At 46.3% G+C, this 20,416-nt stretch overlaps 2 protein-coding genes across 5 annotated transcripts in view; both read left to right on the top strand.

Annotated features, from left to right (window-relative positions):
- METAP1D (methionyl aminopeptidase type 1D, mitochondrial) overlaps window positions 1-7,248 on the top strand; it is a 102,198-nt gene extending 94,950 nt beyond the window's left edge. For 3 of the 4 annotated variants that reach the window (XM_007494369.2, XM_056793993.1, XM_056793994.1), the window contains 4 exons: window positions 3,531-3,628; window positions 5,524-5,571; window positions 6,501-6,579; window positions 6,710-7,248. In XM_007494369.2, the coding sequence (XP_007494431.1) occupies window positions 3,531-3,628; window positions 5,524-5,571; window positions 6,501-6,579; window positions 6,710-6,788 (304 nt within the window). In that variant the 3' untranslated portion in view covers window positions 6,789-7,248. The remainder of the gene's footprint in view (window positions 1-3,530; window positions 3,629-5,523; window positions 5,572-6,500; window positions 6,580-6,709) is intronic. The other variant, XM_007494370.2, reaches the window with a different exon arrangement.
- A 5,497-nt stretch (window positions 7,249-12,745) lies between these two features.
- On the top strand, window positions 12,746-17,810 carry DLX1 (distal-less homeobox 1). The gene is made up of 3 exons (XM_001367974.4): window positions 12,746-13,543; window positions 14,216-14,415; window positions 15,905-17,810. Exons 1-3 carry the CDS (start codon window positions 13,231-13,233, stop codon window positions 16,157-16,159), a joined length of 768 nt encoding a protein of 255 aa, XP_001368011.1. The 5' UTR covers window positions 12,746-13,230; the 3' UTR covers window positions 16,160-17,810.
- Window positions 17,811-20,416: the final 2,606 nt, after the last annotated feature.

Raw genomic sequence — 20,416 nt, forward strand, 5'->3', positions numbered from 1 at the left:
TAACCTTACTTCCTTTCAACCCCATCTGCCAAAAAAACAGCATTTCAGTTGAGTCTGAGTTTCTTTTCAAAGAGAATTAAGCTAAAGAAAATGATCTTGAGATGAAATTCTTTAAGTGAGACATTTGAAGCTGGAAACTAGCACTAAAATATGACATAATAACATTTGTTTAATTTAAAATAAATTTAAAGAACAAAATGTTTAAAGGTCTGTTATATGTGCCCCTTCTCTGTCTCCCTCCCCCCTCCAAAGGTCTATATGAAGAGCATCAAATTTTGAATGTGCTTAGAATATTTCCAGGTAGAAATTATACTTCCAAGTACATACCAATACCTTCCCCTTCCCATTTTCTTTTAAATCAGGGGAAATAACTCTAGAAAAGCTTGTGTAGACAGCTTAAATTCAGCAGACAGACTTCCATTGGTAGTATAATAAATGTGAAACTCTACTGAGTAGGGCAAGAGAAGTATCTATGCTTTGAAATAGGTCCTGGCACTGCCACTTCTGGTACCACAGAGGAACTGCACTTAATTCTCCCATCTCAGTGCTGTTAGCACTGCCATCTTCATTCTGAGTAATCTAGACAGGTGGCATATGCTCACACACTGTTCCTTTCCATGCCAAACAGGGTTACATGATTTATTTTGGTGCTAGATGAAGGAGATTCTCCATTGATAACTCCTCTACTGACAATGCACATGAGGTTTCCAAATTACAAAATAGCCATGTAATCTATTAGTAAATATCCCCAGAGAGTTGGAGATAAGTCAGTTTAAACACCCATCAAGTGTTTTCCCCCCTTTGTTCCCAAGTAATTGAATACAAATACTATCAATCCCAGATGAAAATTCACAGAAGCAAGGAGTTAGAAGTATATGCAATGCCCCCAATAATCAGTCACTGGGGATGCTGAAGAGTAAATGGTATTCAACAAAGGAAGCAACCATACTTTTTTCTGTTCTTTCTCTTTCCATTTCTCTTTGTATTTCTTTGACCTTAGGCATCCATAATGCATATATTCTGTGATATTGCTAGAACTAGACATTCCAGTAGAATCAAGAGAATGAATTATAATAGGAGGATAAATTCAGAATGGTTTTAGGCAGTTAGATGCCCCCAGCATCTTTTATGAGAGGATAACTCAGTCTGTTAAATGGTAGGCATGTTTCTTCTCTTTTCTTATTTAGAAATGAAAAACTGATTTATCTTAGGTCCCCCCCCTTTTTTTTTCTCTTTGCAATACATTCAAGATTTGGAAATGATGCATGCCAAACATTCAAGTCCTTGACACCCTAGTGGTGATGGTGGTATTTTTTTGGGAGGAGGGTAATTGAAGAAGAAATACCATAATTCAATAGATATTTATTAAGCCTTCCTTATATACCAGGCCTTCTGCTAGGTCATGGGAATACAAAGACCAAAAATCAAAACAAAATAGGAAGAAAATTTTTATTCTTGCCCTCAGGGAGCTTACATGCTACTGGAAGAAAACAATAAATAACTAAATAGAAAATATATGCCCCCAAAACCTACCAACAAAATATATAATTTCAGGGTTTGGGAGGGAGGGAACAATCCCTTCTGATATGACCTACTAGAAGGTACATACTTGGGGGTGGACTTTAGACAGAATCACTTGTTTTTCTATAGTGTTTTAATTTAAGGTTTTAGAGCACTTTGCTCACAACCACCCTGTGAGGTAGATAATGCCAATATTACTATCTCCATTTTGCAGATGAGGAAACTGAGTTAAGTGATTGTCTCATGGTCATATAGCTAATAAATATCTGAGACTAGATACAGACCGAGGTTTCTTGACTCTAAACCTAGCACATTATCCACTAAAACTATTGATTCCCAGTAGGCCATGATGTAGCAGGGAAAGTCCTGATCTTAGAATCAGAAGAGTTGAACTAGAGGCCCTGGTCATCATCTTCAGGACTATGTTGTCCTCACCAACAGAATACTCTCAGCTTCCTACTTTCTTCAGCTGCAAAATGAAGAATTCTTTGTCGAGTGCAGTTACCCATGCTGAGATGTGTTAGGAGTGGTTTGACACAAATATATGATTCCAGGAGACTGCATTTATTTTAAAATATCTGGTTCTTGTAAGATTTTTACAATCTCTCTTCTTCCACCTATGTTTATATTTAGCAATGACTTAATAGTTTTGCAAATAAATCCAACATTGGAAAAATTTCTTAATTGTGCTAAGGCTTATTTGACCAAAGTATAAAATCTAAGACATACAGTGAAGCTTATGAAGTTTGCATAACTCTTTAGCTCCATACTGTAAGTTCTATATAATATTCTTGTTTTTGTAATATGTTAAATTATACCTAGGTCAGAGAGAAGTTCTAGAAGAATTGAGTAGCCAGTAAAATAGTCATAGTAACTTCAGAATAGATGATTAAGAAGCTTCAAGTCTAACTGAATATCTTAAAGAAGTCAGGTCACATAAACTGAAAATGTTTCAGACAGTGATTCTGCCAAAAATGTTGAAAATTCTAACTCAAAGGAATTGTTTGCATGTTAAGCCAAAACCAAGGGCCTGTTTGAAACTTTGATTTGGGTCTTTGTCCCATGGCACTAGCAAGGACTGTAATTGTAGTGCCTCTAAATCCTCTGGACCATGATTCATGCAGGGTAAATGTTTTAAATTTGCCACAAAGCCCTTCATCAGCATGAAAATATAAGTAGTTAATGGAAGGTGTATAAGTACTTATCTTTCTAGTACTTACAGAAATAAGTGCGTCCATTTGATTTCAAAAACATGGCTTTTCACCCTTTTCAATGAAGTTTTTTTTCTTTGAATGCAGATCAGTATTCTTAGTCTTAAAAAAAGGCAATCTAAAGTATGTACACGTGTTTTAACTACTCATCTTCAATGAATAATACTGTTTAGCTTATGTATTCTAGTGATCAGCATTTTCTATTAATTTTGTAAATGATACAAGACCAATGTGGAGTTCCCAAATGATCACACGGTTTGGGTATGTTTACAAGAACACCTGACAAAAATGATTTGACGAGATATGAGCCACTTCTTAAAAAAATATAGAATTTTTTGGAAGAGACTAGTGAGAGGTGAAGCACCAAAACATTTTCCAATTTTTATATCTTTTCTGTTTTTTTCTTCAACCCAGATAAAAGGAATGTAGATTTTTGTATTCTGAATTAAACCTGTGTAACCAGTATATGTACTCAATATCTGGATGTATAGTTTTTTTTAAGCCTCATTTAGATCTCTGTTGAATTAAATGAGAGAGGGTGCAAAAATATAGCGCCTATGGATTTTACATATACGGTATGTGTTTCTCCGTTTCAAAGAAGGAGGGGAAATGTTAAAAACAATAGAAAGTTAAAGTTATCTAAGCATATTAAAGGAACATACTAATGAATAGGGTTACTTTTTTTTTTTAACATCGGAAGAGTGTTTCTAAGTGGCTTTGCTTGACAAGAGTCTGCCTTGAAATGATTGCCCCTACATCTGTAAAAATAATACATCTCATGTTTGGTTACTTTTAAAGCCGAATAACCCGTGAAAGTGGGTTGCAAGTCTGTCCTCACTTTGTTGGGCATGGAATTGGATCCTTCTTTCATGGACACCCAGAAATTTGGCATCACGGTAAGCAAGTTAACTTAGGGGGAATTTAGCTGAATACAAGTGTGGTAAAGGCCATGTTGTCCCCAGAGCTGTGCCCCCCCACAGAAGGTCCATTTTAACATATTTTTGCATGAAAAAAGACCAACAAATATCACCCAAACCCCAAATTGCACATTCACAAAAACCCCAGTTACTTTAGCCATGGCTTTATGTTCCTGGACTAGTGCCCTGCAGTTTTCCAATCTTAAAATAAGGTTTATTTTTTACTTTTTTGCTTTGTTTTCTCCTGAAGGGTACTTGGCTGGAAGGCAGAGGGGGGTATTTGTCTCAAAAAAAAAGTTGCCCACGATAAAAACAAAACTCCACTGCATCAATATCCCAGCATGCTCATATGACTGTTTTCTGTTTTTCTTTTTCTGCCCCCTTTTCAAACTGCTGACTGTTGTGGTTAAACTTCATTACATCCTACACAGCGCTGACAGCTGATGTATTTAGCAGCATGTACCTACCTCTTTCGTGAGTTCTAGGTTGTAACCCCCCTCCCCACTCCTCCCTTCTTCCCGCGGGTGTCTCTATCACCTCTTGCTTCTCACTGCTGGCAGGTATCCTGTGCCCTTCCAGTGTGGCATGAGTGAGAGGGAGGTGGTGCTAAGAAGTGGAGTTCTATTCCCGAGGGGGGTGGCAGTGACATGAAGAAGGGTTTTGGCTAAGGCAGAAAAGGGGATGAGCATCAAGTATGAATGGGGACTCTTTGGGTGTAGTTAGGCAGGAGTTCTCTCATGGCCGTAGGCTTCGCCTGGACTTAGGGGCAGGGAGAGGAGTGAGAAACCCTGCGAGGTAGCCTTGTCCCCGCTTTCAAACCGTTAGGAAATTCGAGGCCTCCAAGGGAACCAACCCCACCGTAAGCCCTCCAGCGGGAGTTCTCTGACTTCTTATCGAGGGACACAGTAATGAGGTTCCTTGGTGTTGGATTGTGATTTTTTTTTTTTTTTAAGATAGTCTTTCAGACCAATTGGCTGGAATTAACCATCTGGAAGAAATTGTGCCGGTGTAACGGAGTAGTTCAGAACCCGCACTTGCCAGACGTTGGCTTTCTTTCCCCTCCGGCGCGCCCTGCAGCGCTGTCCCAGCCCTGTAGCTGAGAGCTAGGAGGCGAAGGGGCTAGAGTGGTCCCCGAAGAGCCGGGGGTCCCCAAACTCTCGCTGCTGCAGGGGCGGTGTCGCCTCCAGCCCAGCGTCCCGTGTGCCAACACCTGGAAATCATTTCTCTAGGTGACGGCCGTGTGGGCCATTCCCTCCCTCCCTTCCCCACCCTAACCCGGCTATTGGAAACCTTGACAGACTCCCCACCCCCACTCCACCCCTTGGCTGGAGCAAACTTTGGGCGAGGTGTTCTCTCCCCTCCCCTTCTCCACAGCTTCACATTATAGCTTACTTTGGCTGCCTGGGGAGATTGGGGCAAAGGCAGTGAGGCGGCAGGGCAGGCGGGGCTTTCCGACCTTCAAAGTGGGGGTGAACTTGGGGCCGGAATCCATGAAAGCATCAAGTTTGCCTAGGCCTAACCGTACTCTTTCCTACACGGGCTTGGGGGGGTGGGGGTGAGGGGGGTGGCTTGGGCCTGGGCCTTGAGCCTGGTAGATCTGTATCTCCTTGGAAGGTGAGTTACTTTGAAGGCTAATTTTTCTCAGTTTTTCCACAGATTCTCACTCTTCTACACTTAAATTCCCTTCCCCATCCAATAAATATGGGTATAGACATATATATGTATATATATATATATATGTATATATATATATATATATATTTGTTTTTGTTGCAATGCACACAAGCAATGTAACTTTTGGAATAAAAGGCCCAGATTCCTAATTATGTTTCTCCTTCTCTCTCCCCTCTCCTCCCCGTGTTTTTCATTTGTAGCCAACGACAGTGATTTGGTGATGGAAGAGGGGATGGCATTTACTATAGGTTAGTCTCCCCACATACCGAGTCTCAGACCTCGATCCTCCGGGGTTTTCTTCCCCTCATCTAGCAAGCATCTGACTGGTTGGCTGTCTGCTGCGCTAGGCTTTGAGGCAACTAACTCTGTCCAGGGCACTGCCCCTCAGGTGCCTAATGAGGGAACTCTGGCCCTGGCAAATCCTATTAAATCTAATTGCTCCAGCCTCATCTTCCCAATTCAGACATTCCTCCAACTCGTTTTGGAAACAGCAGCCATCCAATTTAGAGTTCCCATCCTTCCCAGTGTGCTCCAGTGAGCTTAATGTGTTGGTAACCCTCCTTATTTTTCCTTAACACTCCAGCTAGCTTGGGTCTACTATCTTGGTTTTTTCTCTGTGACCGACCGCCAGTGTCCTGAGCCAGGGCCAGTGTGTTTTCTGGTTGCTTAATAACTGCTAGATCTCCCATACAGATCCCTCTCTCACCCATACACAGCTATGGAAAAGTCCTTCCCCCCCCCCCCAAGTGTGACTTAATGGCAAAGCAATTAGAGGAAAATAAGAAAATTGTTATTTTGCTGATTAATGAACATTTTGAGCATGTTTTTAAAATTCAAATATTTTTAAACTGTTTGATGTGTAGAAGAGGGGCCTGTGTTTTGGTGGTGATTATCCACAGGGTCTTAATTAAGGCTTGATTAAAATGCCCTCTAAAAAAATGAACCGGGTAACTTCATACATGTTTAAATGCCTTAATGTTTCTTCTCCCCACTGTTTAGTTGGTAGTTTAACGTGAAAGCAAAACTTCAATTAAAGAAATCTTACAAGATGACAACATGAGCCAGTGGGGAAGTACTTGGAAGATAAACCTTTTTAGAAATCTTTTGATAATGAGCCCAAACAGTGTTTGACAAGGATCTGATGAGGTCACTGAAGTAAATATTTTTCCTATTACAGAGCCAATCATCGTGGAGGGATCCCCTGAGTTTAAGGTCCTGGAGGATAAATGGACTGTTGTCTCTACAGATGATAAAAGGTGTTTAATTCGATCCTTTTATTTCTTTGTTTTATTTCAAACTCCCCAGCTGACAGGCAGAATGCTGGGGGGAGGTCTCAGTACTGCTAACCTCCAGAGCCAGCTCCTAATTGTTAAATGTGTATTTCAGATCAGCGCAGTTTGAACATACCATCGTAATTACAGCTGGAGGAGCCGAAATCCTGACCAAACTGCTTGAAGAACCTTAAGAGCTGCATTAAGGAGTTCTTGGGGACAGCGATCTCTTGGGTTTTCTCCTTTGCGAAAGGCTTAGAAACCCATTTGGAGAGCTTTCAGAAGTCACAGTTAAGGCAGATCTAAGAGGAAGACCCTCCTGGTACCCAAAGTCTTCTGAAAACTGATGTGATTATTGGGTGAGGGATTAGAGTCCAAAGTTTTGAAGACTACTCTGCAGAGGTCTGAGGAGTGTCAGGTTCCACCGAACTTCCCTTTCTCCACCGAAGCCCCCTCCTGATACATACGGGATAAGAAGGAATCATCAGCCCGACACTTTCCTGTCTACAGTCTCAAGTTCCATTGGAAGGAAACGGGAGATTGGGGAGTCCTTGGTTAGGAGAGAACTCCTCTAAGGAACAAAATCTACTTCTCTGTAATCGATCAGCATTTCCTCGAATTGGATTTGCACCAGTAAAAAGATTTTCTGTCTAACCCAGTTGTCCAGGATACTTATATAGTTTCTCCGATAGTTTGGGGTCAGGTGGGAGTGTTTAAACTTTTTTTAAACACATAAGTGCACACAATAAGAAAAAAAATAACTTCTGGTTGTGACTTTTCTTTGGAAAGAGGTTCTTTTATAAAGAAAAACCCCATTTTACTTGGACATAAGAAAGGGACAGAGTCCCACCACTTTTCCCATTGCCAGTGCCATCCAGTATATCAGTTAGCTTTATGCGAACTGGGTTATGGTTCATTGGGGTGTTTGTTTATTTTTGTCGTGAGTAGAATTTTGAAATGAAAAAATAACTCCTGGTCAGTGGAGGAGTTTATTCCAAAACATCCTCCTGGCTGTGAGGAATGAATCTGGCTATTTCAAGAGGACTGCAGAAATGCAGGAACTTCTCTATACTGCCCCTCCGGTTTTATGCCCCCTTCTCCCAGATCCCCTTCCAGAGAAAGAGTAGCCCTGGGGATCCTCAAGCCCTTGCTTCCTCAGAGCTCAAGTCCACCGTGCTCTTTAAAAGGGCTCACCTTTGAATTTAAAATTTAACTAGGACTTGGACTCCCTTGCCACAACAACTTAGCCAAACAACCTATACCGACCTGGGTGAGCCAAACACATGCCACTGGGAAGGGTGTATTTCCTCACTTCACATATATATGCATTTTTGTCCATAAAATCTCCAACTAGACCCTTCATCCCCCTGACTAAGGTTACCCTGCCTGTGTCAGTCTCTCCTGAGTGATGAAATGACTTCTGACTGGCAGGGCTAACAGGTTTCTGACAGGCTGGAGGGGCTAGATGGTATCTGAAAGGCTTGCTTGGGGGTGGGGGGATCTTGTGGAAATTAGAGGCATGTTGGCGATTGAGTTTGACTTTTGCTCTGTCTTAAGGGGCTAATCTCACACTTGAAGGACTCCCTTTGTACAGATTCTATATCCTTTTAAAGGCCTAATGTCCTACAAAACCAAACCTCCAAACCCAAATAAATGTCTTTCCTTGTCTTCTTCTCACTCAGCTATCCAGAGTCTCTGTGGCTTCTTCTGGGACTGCAAAGCCTTGAACTTAGCACACCAGTTGGGAATCCAATCATTGGGGGGGGGCATCTTTTTAAAATAAGAGAAATATAGATTCTTCTTTCTAAAGAAACTTGAGAAGGGTATGTGTTTTGTATCGTTGGAACTCTGATAGAAGAGAAAGGGCCCCTTTCCTCCAGAGTGCCACAAGTACTGGTTTTGCAGCCACACAAAGTGGAATTAGTGGAGATCTGGTCTTCTGGCAAATTCAGGCTCCAACCCACTAAAATGGGAAGAGTTAAGAGAGAAATGAGCCAGCATACTGCCCATTGAAAACATCCCGTTTGCAAGGGGTATTGGATTGTTACCTGGACATATATGATTTCCTGCTGCATTTCAAACCCTGATGCAGCCACATTTTGGTTGTCTCTGCAACTACGAATACTAGCTAATTCTATGGGCAAGAGGCTGGCCTCTTTAAAGGCTTCCTGTTTCCAGTTTTAGTTGGTTTACTGTGGAGGAAAGAATTGGGGAGAAAAGGGAGAGGATTTTGGAGTTTAACAAAAGTACAGTAAGGGATTTGGAGGAGACTGACCCAAGGTTCGGACAACTAGAGCTGAGAGAAGTAAGTAGAGAAGCGTTAGAGGGCCCTTGGGGTGGCACAGAACAATACAGTCTCCTAAGTGCACCCGGGCCATTTTGATGCTTGGGGAGGCTTGCCAAAAGAATGATTTCTCTTTCTTCAAAGGATAATCGGATTGCTGGAGATTAGTCCGGCATCTTGGTTTAGGATCTATTGACTCTGAGGTTATTCAAGAATCATTTTTATTAGGACTGCAGGATTCTACCAACCGCTGTGGTAACAAGCTGTTTATATAGCAATTATAACGAGGTGATTGTATTTTTTTACATACATTTATAATCCTAATTAAAAAGGCTATTGCTAAAGGTTTTTTTTTGTTGTTGTTAATATCCGCCCGATTCAAAAAAACAGAAACAAAACCAAAAAACCCCCAAACAAACAAACAAACAAAAAAAACAACCCAACTAGATTCCATATAGTAGAATGAACTTTCAGGTTGACATTGTGAAATAGGATTTCTTTTGCCCCTCAGCGTCCCATTCCACTTCCTGCCAATTTATTTATAAAGGTGTTAGGACCGACTTTGAATCCTTTTGCAATTACTTCTAGATACGGCCACGCACGCAGCCACAACTTTCTGTAAAGATATCTGACTACCCCTTGGTGAATTTCAAAACAAGTTCAACTTCAGTATTGCGGAAACTGGAGGAAAGGCAGGCTCGCCTCTCAAAGTTGTGACAGGCACACACCTAGAAAAGCCAGGCATTTTAGAACAGGTGTTACAATCAGTGGGGGAGAAATTGTTCTCTTAAAGCGGATCGAGGATAGAGAAGATCACCTGAAGTTGGTGACAAGGCGGGGGGTGGGGTGGTGGCAGGAGAAAGCTTGGTAAGAAAGGTAAGGATGAGAGTAAGAGTGTAAGCGCTCTTTCTCTGCCCTGCCCCTCCTCAGATTTAGACTCGAATACGTCTCTTTCGAGGTGTAAATAAATGCCCAGGTACTCCGGATAAGCACATTCAGCTGTGAGCACTCCCACGTTATGCCGAAGAATTCAACATTACGGTATCAAACTAATCTAAATATTTCTGGTTAGGATTTTTTTTCTTCTCCTTCTTGGTACCAGCCACCAGCTGAAAAGATTTTGAGTTGGCTTTGTTTACTCGGAATCAGTCTAAGGCAGCGCATTTGCAAACCCTAATGCTAACTGCTGTTCTCTGCCTTTAGTCCCAAGTCAATTCATCAAAAGGCTCCTTGACCTGCTTTTGCTAGTTAGGCTCACGTTCTTCCCTACTCCTGCCTAGCTGTTCCTTCTCTCGGACCGCTTTCTTAGTGAATCTCCCTTAAAACATGTCACTTTAGTCTGTCCACTGCCATGCTTTCCGCTTCGAGTCTCAGTAACCCGGTTCCCTGGCCCGAATCTTCTCGTGCTTGCCCCCCCCCCCCAACCCCTGTCTCTTCCCGAAAACGAACCCGCCTCGAGTGATCACTTACATGGCCACGGCTCAGGAAGGCAGCACGCAGGGGAGACCTGATTGCCAGAGCGGAGTTCATGCTGGGGGGAATGGCAGGCATCATTCCCCCCTCTCTTCACCACCACGGATCCGCGGCTGGGCCAGAGAAATGAACTTTTACCAGGCCCACTCCAAAACGAGCGTGAAACAGGCTCTAGGAAGGAGCAATTAAAATCCCGAGAGTAACTACTAACTAAATCGGGAAGAACCCACAGGCTCCGGGGGCTGTCAGGTTGCAGTCATTAGCTGGTTGTTGCTACAAAGCATCACCGTGTGGTTCAGAGATTTAAAAAAAAAAAATCTTTTTAACGTTGGCAAACCCATTATTGGTTTAGAGGATTTCTTCCTCCCCCCAACTTGTTTTTGTTTTTGTTCCAACCACGCTTCCTGACATATTTCTGCCCCCAGTCTAGTGCCCTAAACCCAGAGAGAGAAATTCCGACAGCAGCAGCAACAGCGGCGACTGCAGCCGCTGCTGCAGAAGTTAAAAAAGAGAGAAGCCCCCTCCACTAATATCTGTAACGACATCACCAATGTAATTTGTTTTGAATGTTCATTTTTATTGGTGTTCTCTCTTTGCCAAAATGTGCTTGATTACATAGATTTGGTCCTGTGATAACTGCGCACCCTAGACAGGCTAAGGTGTAACGGAGAAGGTTCAGCTCAGGCCAGATCAAATCCCAGGCTGTTTAACGCTGAAAGGCTGCATGTTGCTATTAGTGTTAAATATATGGCTAATTATGCGTATGAAAATTAAACATCAGTGTTATGCTAATGGGGCCGCCTTCAGCTGTGGATCAGAGCACTTGAGACTAGCATTTAATCAAATGAATCAGTAACTAATACATCTGCACGTGTGAACTTTCACAAGATCATTTCCCTGTTACCGTCACACCACTAAATTATGAAAGAAATAATTATCAACACTTTCTAATTATCTAACAAAGTAATTTGGGATTCACCGTGGGGCTGGCGGGATTGGGATCCTGCAGCCCAACGTTGTCAGCATGCCTGCTACTCAGCGCCAGTTGTTTTGTGTGTGAGTGTGTATGTGTGTGTGTGTGTGTGTGTGTGTGTGTGTGTGTATTTTTGTGGCGTGCGTTTTGCTGCGGGGGAAAGGTGCAGGTTGCACAGACTGTGTCTTAGGCTTCGGGGCAGGACTGAAGGGGCCCTCTCACTTTCACTAGCCACCCACTCGCCCGCCCACCCACTTCCATTTCCACCGCCTCGCCTTGGGCCGCGGTCCCGGACCACCTCCTGGGCAGCAGCTCAGGGTCTTAGCCAACGCCCTCCTCCACTTCCCCCACCTCCCTTCTCCGCCCCGGTTCATTCGTGTTTCTAACCGGGTTTTGGAGGCCGAGCCCTATCCATGTGGAAGATAGCTGGGCATACATGGAGACATGCGTCCGCACACGGACGTGTGCCCACCGACACAGATTTGCTCCCTGTTTCTGCGTGCGGGAGAGTGCTACCCCTTCGCACAGGTAACTCCGTTTACTTGGACAAGGCCTACTTCGAGAAGTCCACCCTCCAGCCAACAGCCAGCTTGCCCTGGCCCCCGCTGATCTGGCTGCTCCCCTGAAGCGCTGAAAACTAGCCCTTCGCCACCAAGCCCATAGGGGAAGGGGGATCAGATGAGAAGGAGAGAGAGGAGGAAGGCGCCAGTGGAACGGGGTTAGGAAGAGGGAAGGAAGGAGGGTGAACTGTGTTTTGGGTGGGAAAAGGGATGCAGTCACTTTTCCTGGGGTCCACTTAGCTCACAAGGAGCGGCATTTTAATCAGATCAGCCACAGTCTCAGCACACCCGAGGAGCCGAGGCTTGAGAGATGCGAGCTGTCCCTGGTGAGCAGTGGAGAGCCGGAGTGAGCGATTGTGTGTTGGGGGCGGAGTGGGGGGGGGGGGGAGGCGGGGATGAGAAGGGAGGGTCACGAAGAGAAAGGGAAGAGGGACCGCATGGGGAGGTGAGAAAGGGTGGGAAATAGATGTAGTAGAGGGGGAAAAAAAACTGGAGAAAGAATAAGCGTGATTAGGGTGGAAGGAGGCGCTTTCCCCCTCGGGCTCTCTGCTCCGCACCCAAGTCCCAGGGGTGTATTCGCGTGCTGGTGCCTAAGACGATGCGGTCCAGGGGAAGCGCAAATTGGGGTGGAGGTGAGGCCAGTCTTGAGACTGTAGGCCATCCTCCATCCTGCCCCCCCCCCCCACTTCCCGCTTTAGGCTGGAGGGCCAGAGGACCAGAGTAGGTGGAGACGGTTGTGCAAGCGTGGCGGCGACTGCAAGCTGTAGCACCCGGGGTCCCCCAGTGAGGGGGGCGGGCTGGCTGAGAAGGGGGTGGGGGAGTCGCTGGTTGGCTTCTTGGGAAGAAGGCGCTTTGAGGGAGGAGGGTGAAGGAAAGAGAGGGTAAAGAAGTTAGAGGGGGGGAGCAGTGGAGGGGTTGTAAACTCTCCCCGCTCTGGCGCCTGCAGCCGCATTGTGATCCCTGGCGTGTTGCTCTATTGCAGATGATCACTCGCAGGGGCTCGGGGACGCATCTCTCCCAAGTCCTGCTTGCCTCGCTCCCTCTAGTCCAGCCGAGCCAAAGCACCTCGGACCAATCCCAGGCGATTATGCAAGACGGCGGACCAATCAGATCCGCCAGCTCATGAATATTCATGACCTTGGCTGAGTCAAAGCTTTGAGGCGAGTTTGGGGAGCTCGGCAGCATCATGCTTAGACTTTTCAAAGAGACAAACTCCATTTTCTTATGAATGGAAAGTGAAAATCCCTGTTCCGCTTAAATTGGGTTCCTTCCTGTCCTGAGAAACACAGAGACCCCAAAAAGGAAAGCAGAGGAGAGAGACCCACACCTAGACCCAGCGAGAAGAAATGACCATGACTACTATGCCAGAAAGCCTCAACAGCCCCGTGTCGGGCAAGGCTGTCTTTATGGAGTTTGGGCCGCCCAGCCAGCAAATGTCTCCTTCTCCCATGTCCCACGGACACTATTCCATGCACTGTTTACATTCTGCTGGCCACTCGCAACCCGACAGCTCCTACAGCACGGCCTCATCCTTCTCCAGACCGCTGGGTTACCCTTATGTCAACTCCGTCAGCAGCCACTCGTCTAATCCCTACATCAGTTCAGTGCAATCCTATCCCAACAGCTCCAGCCTGACTCAGACCCGGTTAGAGGAGACAGGTATGTGCACTTGGCTTTCCACAGGGAGGAAGGGGGAGGAGGTGTGAGAGGAGAGAGAGAGAGAGAGAGAGAGAGAGAGAGAGAGAGAGAGAGAGAGAGAGAGAGAGAGAGAGAGAGGGAGGGCGGGCGGGAGGGGGAGGGCGGGAGAGAGCGAGAGGTTTCGGGTATCAGTCTATGCATCCATATCCTATCAAAGAAAAAAAAATTTAAAACTCGTAACCATCAAGAAAAGAATAAATCCAGCGTTCGTCCTCCCGAATTGGCTGTGTCTCTGGGTGGCTCCGTGTGCTGAGCACACAATGCCCCTCTGGAAAACAGAAACCCAGATGTGCACGTATTAGTCTTGGTAATTATTTATTGCGTAGCGCTATAAACAATGTATGCAATTAAGGGTAATTAAACCTAAACTGCAGCCTGTAAAAATAGCAAACTTTCCCTAAGAAGGAGCCCAAGCTTCTGAAATAGCCCCCCAGCCTTTGTGAGAAGTACTGGATCTCGTTTTTCCCCCCTGTTCCCCTTCTCTTTCCCACTGCACTTCTCCCCCAACCTCGTTGCTGCTTCTGCCCTTCTCTCCCCTTGTTATTAATTTTTGTTGTGATGAGCACCATCAGCACCGCCACCACCACCATCATCATTATTAACGGCTGCACCTTTTCTTTGCTGTTATTCCAGGAGCAGACTCGGAGAAAAGCACCGTGGTAGAAGGAGGGGAAGTTCGTTTCAATGGGAAAGGGAAAAAAATTCGCAAACCCAGGACTATTTATTCCAGTCTGCAGTTGCAGGCTTTGAACAGGAGGTTCCAGCAAACTCAGTACCTAGCTCTGCCGGAAAGAGCGGAGCTCGCAGCTTCACTGGGACTCACGCAGACACAGGTACAAGAGAGAATCCTCTCCTACCACTCACACAGGCCTCTTTTCATCCCTTTGCTTTGGCTTTTTTTCTCTTCTGTACACATACACATAGAACATATATATGTCATGTTATATATAATCTCTGTGTCTCTCTGGCTGCCCTCGATCCCCTTTTACCAGTGATCCTTTGCCACACTTTGATTTCCTGGCAGTCTGATCTGTGAAGCAGTAGGATTTCCTGGTTGGGTTTTGTTTTGGGGGCTCCGGGGCCGCACGTGCCCGAACTACTGGAACAATAGAGACTAGACGGGTTCTAATCCCCTCTATGGCTTTGAAGTGCGTTGCTAATCACTCAGCCTTTTGGCACCATGAAGCAACCACCCTGCTTTTCTTCCTAGTCCTCCTCCTCCTCCTCCTCCTCCTCCTCCTCCTCCTCCTCCTCCTCCTCCTCCTCCTCCTCCTCCTCCTCCTCCTCCTCCTCCTCTCCAACTTTGTTGGTGGGAGCCGGGGAACTTTCCTCCCCACCCCGAGGCTACAATCACCGTTAGCATGATCACAACGGGGAATCAACCTAACTTGGTTTAGCCACATTTGAGATTTTCTCTGAGAGAAGCGGCGAGCGTTCTTTCTCTTGGCAGCCTTGTCGTTTGGAGATAGTCTTGGTTTTGAATGTCCCGGGCCGGTATTTGGAGCAGGGGGGTGGGGGGAGCAAACAAACACAAAAGCAATGATTGGTTTGAGCCCAGAGTAATGTCAAACGTAACACCATCTTCTCAGCCAACTCTCCCGAGGGCAAAGAAAACAGTAAGAAGAGAACGCCGAGGATTCGAAATAAATTTCCTAGAACAGCGTCTGCAATTTCCACACTTTCGTTTTTATTATTTTTATTTTCTAAATGTTTGCTTTAATTGGAACTGGAAGAGTTGTTCATGGGTTCTCAGCTTCTGGTAATCGACAAATAATGGAAAAGCCAGTGAGATTATTAGTGCTCCTCTCTGGCTCAGGCAGGGCAATACCCTTTATTCCTTCTCTTCTTCTATTACTCTCTCCCCCTGGCCCATCAACCTCCTCAGCAACCCTTTCCCCTCTCCCTTCCCCACCTTCCTACACACACACGCTATTCTTGCTCTTTTAAAACTTATTCTCTTTCCCCTAAAAAGGAGGGTCACTCTCAGCAGAGCTTGGGATTCCAACTTTGCTCCCGGGATGGAATTTGCTAACGATGCATCCTCTTTTCTAACGCTTGACCGGGATGGATTGGTCACTGGCTTCGTTACTAAAAGTTAATACGCAAGGGATTAGGTTCGAGGAATTGCCCTGTTTTCCCTCAGTGGAAGCGCCGCTGCCCTATGGGCTCAGTCAGTCCTGTCTTTGCTGGACTTTTCCCTCTACCCTCCTCTTTCCTTTCTCTCCTTTCTCCCCGTCCTCCCCAGTCATAAATCCTCTCCCTCCAACATAGGTCCACCCACACCCCCGCCCCGAGTCACGTCTGTGGTGTTTGGTCTTTCAGGTTAAAATCTGGTTCCAGAACAAGCGCTCCAAATTCAAGAAACTGATGAAACAGGGAGGGGCCGCCCTTGAGAGCAGTGCCCTTGCTAACGGCCGGGCTCTGTCCGCCAGCTCGCCTCCCGTTCCCCCCGGCTGGAACACCAGCAGCTCCTCCAGTAAGAGCTCTACTGGCAATGCGGGCACCTACATCCCGAGCTACACGTCGTGGTACCCCTCAGCCCATCAAGAAGCTATGCAGCAACCTCAGCTCATGTGATTTACAAAAACAAACCAACCCAGCTTCCTTCCTGCCGCCTCTCCCCACCCAGTACCCGGGTCCCCACTTGTCTCCCCAGCCCAGCCCAGTCCAGCCCGCCCCCGGTTGACACGCACTGTGGGTCTAGAGGAGAAGGAAGGGGGAAAACACAAACAAAGGATGCAAATCACCACCGTCGCCAACCACCATTGCTCAGCACCAGTCTCCAGATAGACCACAGAGTGCACTGGACCTCTTCAGACCCGGGAGAGCCTTCGGTTGGATGGCGCTCCAAATTCTGGCATGCCGCAGACGAGCGCAGATGTGACGCAGCGGAGTTGTTTCCCATGTGCTGACAGCTGAGAAAGCTGCCTCTAAGCTCTGGTAGATCACCCAGAGGACAGCCTGGGATCAGGGAGACAATTCGTCCCTCAGCTTTGTGGGGCGATCAGAAAACAAAACAAAACAAAACAATGTTTGCAGAAACACGCTCTTTTCTGTCCTGTCTGTCTCCTCGTCTTCTTTCTCTCTGTCTCTGTGCCCTGATCAAATATAGGTCATTTCATTTGTTCCCCCACCTTTACAGCCTCTTTGATAGCAATGAGGGGACCTAAGGGGAAAACCCCTTCCCCCTTAATCCCACCCCCCTTGTAATAGTTTGGGAAAAATTTTTTTTGGACATTTCTCCTGTACCCTACCTATCCATATGTGTAGTTTGCTGGGGTGGGATGGAGGAAAGGGAGGGAAGGGATTTTATTTATTGACAAATTGACTTAAACCACCACTATCTGAGTGCTAGACACTTGGGGAATATATTTGGCTTGCAAAGTGCACTGTTTGAAAGCACCGTTTACTTTAATCGAAAAAGGGAAAAAATAATGAGGATGTGATTTTTAACTTTTACAATAACTTTATACTTTTGGTAATGTGGACAGGTTGGGTCCGAATGGTTTGCGTTTTTTTCACATACTCAGTGGTATTTAAAAGAGAGAGAAAAGAAAAATGAAAATAAGCGAACACAATTTCATTCATCCTCCGAGTGGTTGTTTGCTTCGAGTGAAAAAATATTAATTCTCTTGGCTGTGTGTGTGTGTGTGTGTGTGTGTGTGTGTGTGTGTGAGAGAGAGAGAGAGAGAGAGAGAGAGAGAGAGAGAGATGAGAGAGAGAGAGAGAGAGAGAGAGAGAGAGAGAAATAGAGAGAGAGTTCTCTTAGTGGAAAAGAAGAAAGGGAGGAAGAGATGAAGTAAATTATTCCATTGGGCTTCGAATTGAGACAGTGCAGCTTTAAAACCGATCTCCAGAGGCTTTGCCACAGAAAAATGCCAATCAAAAATCTACATGCACATTCCAGTGCAGGATCTAATCGCTTGTACATATTATTATTGTTATTATTATTATTATTATTGTTCTGTAAACATGTTGCACAAATTTAGCCTTTTTCGTTCGTTTGTGTGGCTGTAAAACAAGATGCTTTGTGAAATGGGAATCTTGACATTTTACTTGTGAAATTGGAAAATGTGATCAATTGAAACCAACTGTGTTTAGTGTTCTATATGTCAAAGTTTAGTTTTATATTGAGAATGTTAACTTATTGCTTTGTATCTGGAAATAAAACTTTGTAAATAAGTTATAAAGTTTCTTTGAGACAGTAAAATTATGGTTTCGAAAAAGAGTTGATGCCCTGTGTGCTATGTACAGGAACGGATTTGGGGCAAGAGCAGAGGCAACGGGACCTGGAATCTGCAAGTCTGGCAGAAACAGGTGCTGTCAGTGACCCAACTCAGACTGGTCCTTGGCCTCTTCCCACCAGTCTTCAGAGGTCAAGGGCCTGACAGCCTTTTGGGAAAACTTGGGAGCTGGCAAAACCTGGACCCTAGGCATACATCTAAGAAAAGAGCTCTCGGGACAAGGTGTAATGTGCTAGCTGAGTCCGGCCACAGGACTGCTGAAGACTAGCGATCTCAATGCTCATAAGCTGAGAGTCGATTGCCTCGGCTAGTGACTATCCCAAACCTGGTGTATCCACCCCCATGACCTACTCTGCCCCCCTGAGATCGTCTGGACAACACAGACCCAAAGCCCTTGGATTGGGCGCTCACCCCACCCAAGGGAAGGAGGGAATCGTCCTTGCGCCCACACCACACTAGCTCAACCTCTGAAACCTTCTGGCTCTCCTGGGTTCTCCAGTCCCCCTCCTTTCGCATCAGATTTTCCTTCTCATCTTTAGAAGTTCGTTCTCCTTTCTTGTAGCAGCTTCCACTAATCCTCTTACCCCAGTTTAAAAGGCAGAAGAGGGCGGGAATGTGGTCAGGGAGACAGCAAGAACTGGTTGAAAGGAAATTCAGAGAAGGAACAGGTGCTTCCAAGAAGAGTTATAGTTGGGAGTGGGAAGTAGAAGTTAAAGGGTAGGGGGAAAGGACGGGCAATCCAGGACAGCTTCTGGACCAAGCGATGCCTGCCTCCGTTTTCGGAAGTATCCCTTCCCCACGTCACTATGATTGAGGACTAGAATGAAGGGCAGGAAACGGAAGACTGCCCTTCATTCACAGGATTGTCAATCTCTGACCCCAGTCCTCTGGCAAAGAGAGCTTAGATCTATCTCCAGCGAGATACTCGGCGGGGCTGGGGGGAAAGCTAGGTTTTCATTTCTCCCTTTCCAGTCGATCAAAAAGTATTTCTTGAGTGCCTACTATGTGCCCAATGAGTGAGAGGGAGAAGGGAAGGGGGTGAGAAGCAGTCCCCCATTTTCCAGGAGAAGGGTGAGGGAAGCAGCGGGATCTTCCCTGCCCGAGGGCAGCTTGGGCAGAGGCCACTTACTCACAGAGCCCCGTCTGATTTAAGCACTTCTGAAAGCTTGTTTAGTTCATGGATTGCCAAGTGCTCCCTGGGCCCTAGTGTTTCGCCAGCGAGTGGAGTGTGTCCGAATGCCCGAGCAGGGAAGCTGGTCAGTGCCTAACCAGGAGAATGACATTTCTGTAAACAGTTTGGAAATGTTTTCCTCTGCTTATTGGAATTGAAATGTGATTTGAAATCTCCACCGGGAGGTAGGGGAGGTGTAGGGGGAGGGGGGGCCTTCGGCACAGGAAGCTTTGGGTTAAAGGACTTTGCAAATGATTATTTTGTAGAGTGGATGCGCTCTCTCTCCTCTCTTTAAAAAGCAGGATTTGGAGGGTATGCGCCTGGGAACGGGTTTGACGCGCAGCCTGCTTGTGTGGGCCGTCGGGGTTGACTTTGGAAACTCAGTGGGTCATGACTGGAAACTCATCTGCCTGCTCCCCCCAGCCTCAGCCTTTCCATTCTAGCCACAGCAAACTCAGCTGCCGCTCCAGTTCTCCAAACCAGCCATCCAGACTTTGGGACCGCTCCGGGGAAGACTCCAACCGGACAGATCCCGAACCCACCTTTTTTAGACCTCATCCCACCTCCCTGACCTCCCCGGATAGCACTTGTGGGCCGCTCCTGCCCCTTCCCTTCCCTGCTCTCTCATCGGAGTCCAGGCCTCTCCTCAGATCTTGCTGCTGGTCGCGACCCTAGCCCGGGCTCTGAGCCCTGACCCGCACTCAGAATCCATCCACCGAACCTGCCAGTCACTACGGGCTTGGGCTGGGGGTAGGGAGCATTGAACCAGCTGGTTTTGATTCCGGTGACTAGGTCTGGGTCTGGGTCTGCAAATGCAACCTCGGCCTGCGGGGGGGGGGGGGGGGAGGGGGAAGGAGGTAGAGGGGGGATTTCCGGTGGGTGGTTGGGAGGAAAGCGGTGATAAATGGCATTGATTTTTTGTTGTGACACGCACCTATTTTTCAATTCATGATGATGAATGATCAAATGATCTGGGCCCATTCGACGCCTTTCCAGAAAGGCACAAATGTGGGATGGGAACCTAGGGACTGGAAAACGGTAGGCTCTTACACTGGCAACTGGAGGATATTTCCGGGAAGTAGCTATCCTGGCCTCTCCAGGATGCCCAGAGCGTTTTGACCCCTGATCATTAAAAGAAAAAAAAAAGGAAAGTCGAAAAGGACTCCACAGCACACACAGCCGGCCTCCAAACCCCGGATTCGGCCCATTTCCTCTTTCTGAATGAGTGTGAATGAGTTCCCCAGGCCAGAGATCTAGACATTCGTTCTTAGTGGAGTTCACTCTGACTTGGGTTTCCCCAGTGAGACTTGCCCTCCTTCGTTACTGGTTAGGCTACTGACAAATGAAGATCCCAGATCCCACTCTTCTCCCCAGAAATAGCAGCCAGGGGCCCAAAGCCTTGAGTCCCAGGCAGAATCG

Source organism: Monodelphis domestica, chromosome 4 (genome assembly GCF_027887165.1).
Source record: "Monodelphis domestica isolate mMonDom1 chromosome 4, mMonDom1.pri, whole genome shotgun sequence".
Taxonomy (NCBI): domain Eukaryota; kingdom Metazoa; phylum Chordata; class Mammalia; order Didelphimorphia; family Didelphidae; genus Monodelphis; species Monodelphis domestica.

What these genes read in the sequence shown, in the direction of transcription:
- DLX1 (XM_001367974.4), top strand. Translation starts at nt 13,231, where the DNA reads ATGACCATGACTACTATGCCAGAAAGCCTCAACAGCCCCGTGTCGGGC. An exon ending in GACCCGGTTAGAGGAGACAG is followed by an intron (nt 13,544 to 14,215) that starts GTATGTGCACTT and finishes CTGTTATTCCAG; the next exon opens with GAGCAGACTCGGAGAAAAGC. An exon ending in TGGGACTCACGCAGACACAG is followed by an intron (nt 14,416 to 15,904) that starts GTACAAGAGAGA and finishes TTGGTCTTTCAG; the next exon opens with GTTAAAATCTGGTTCCAGAA.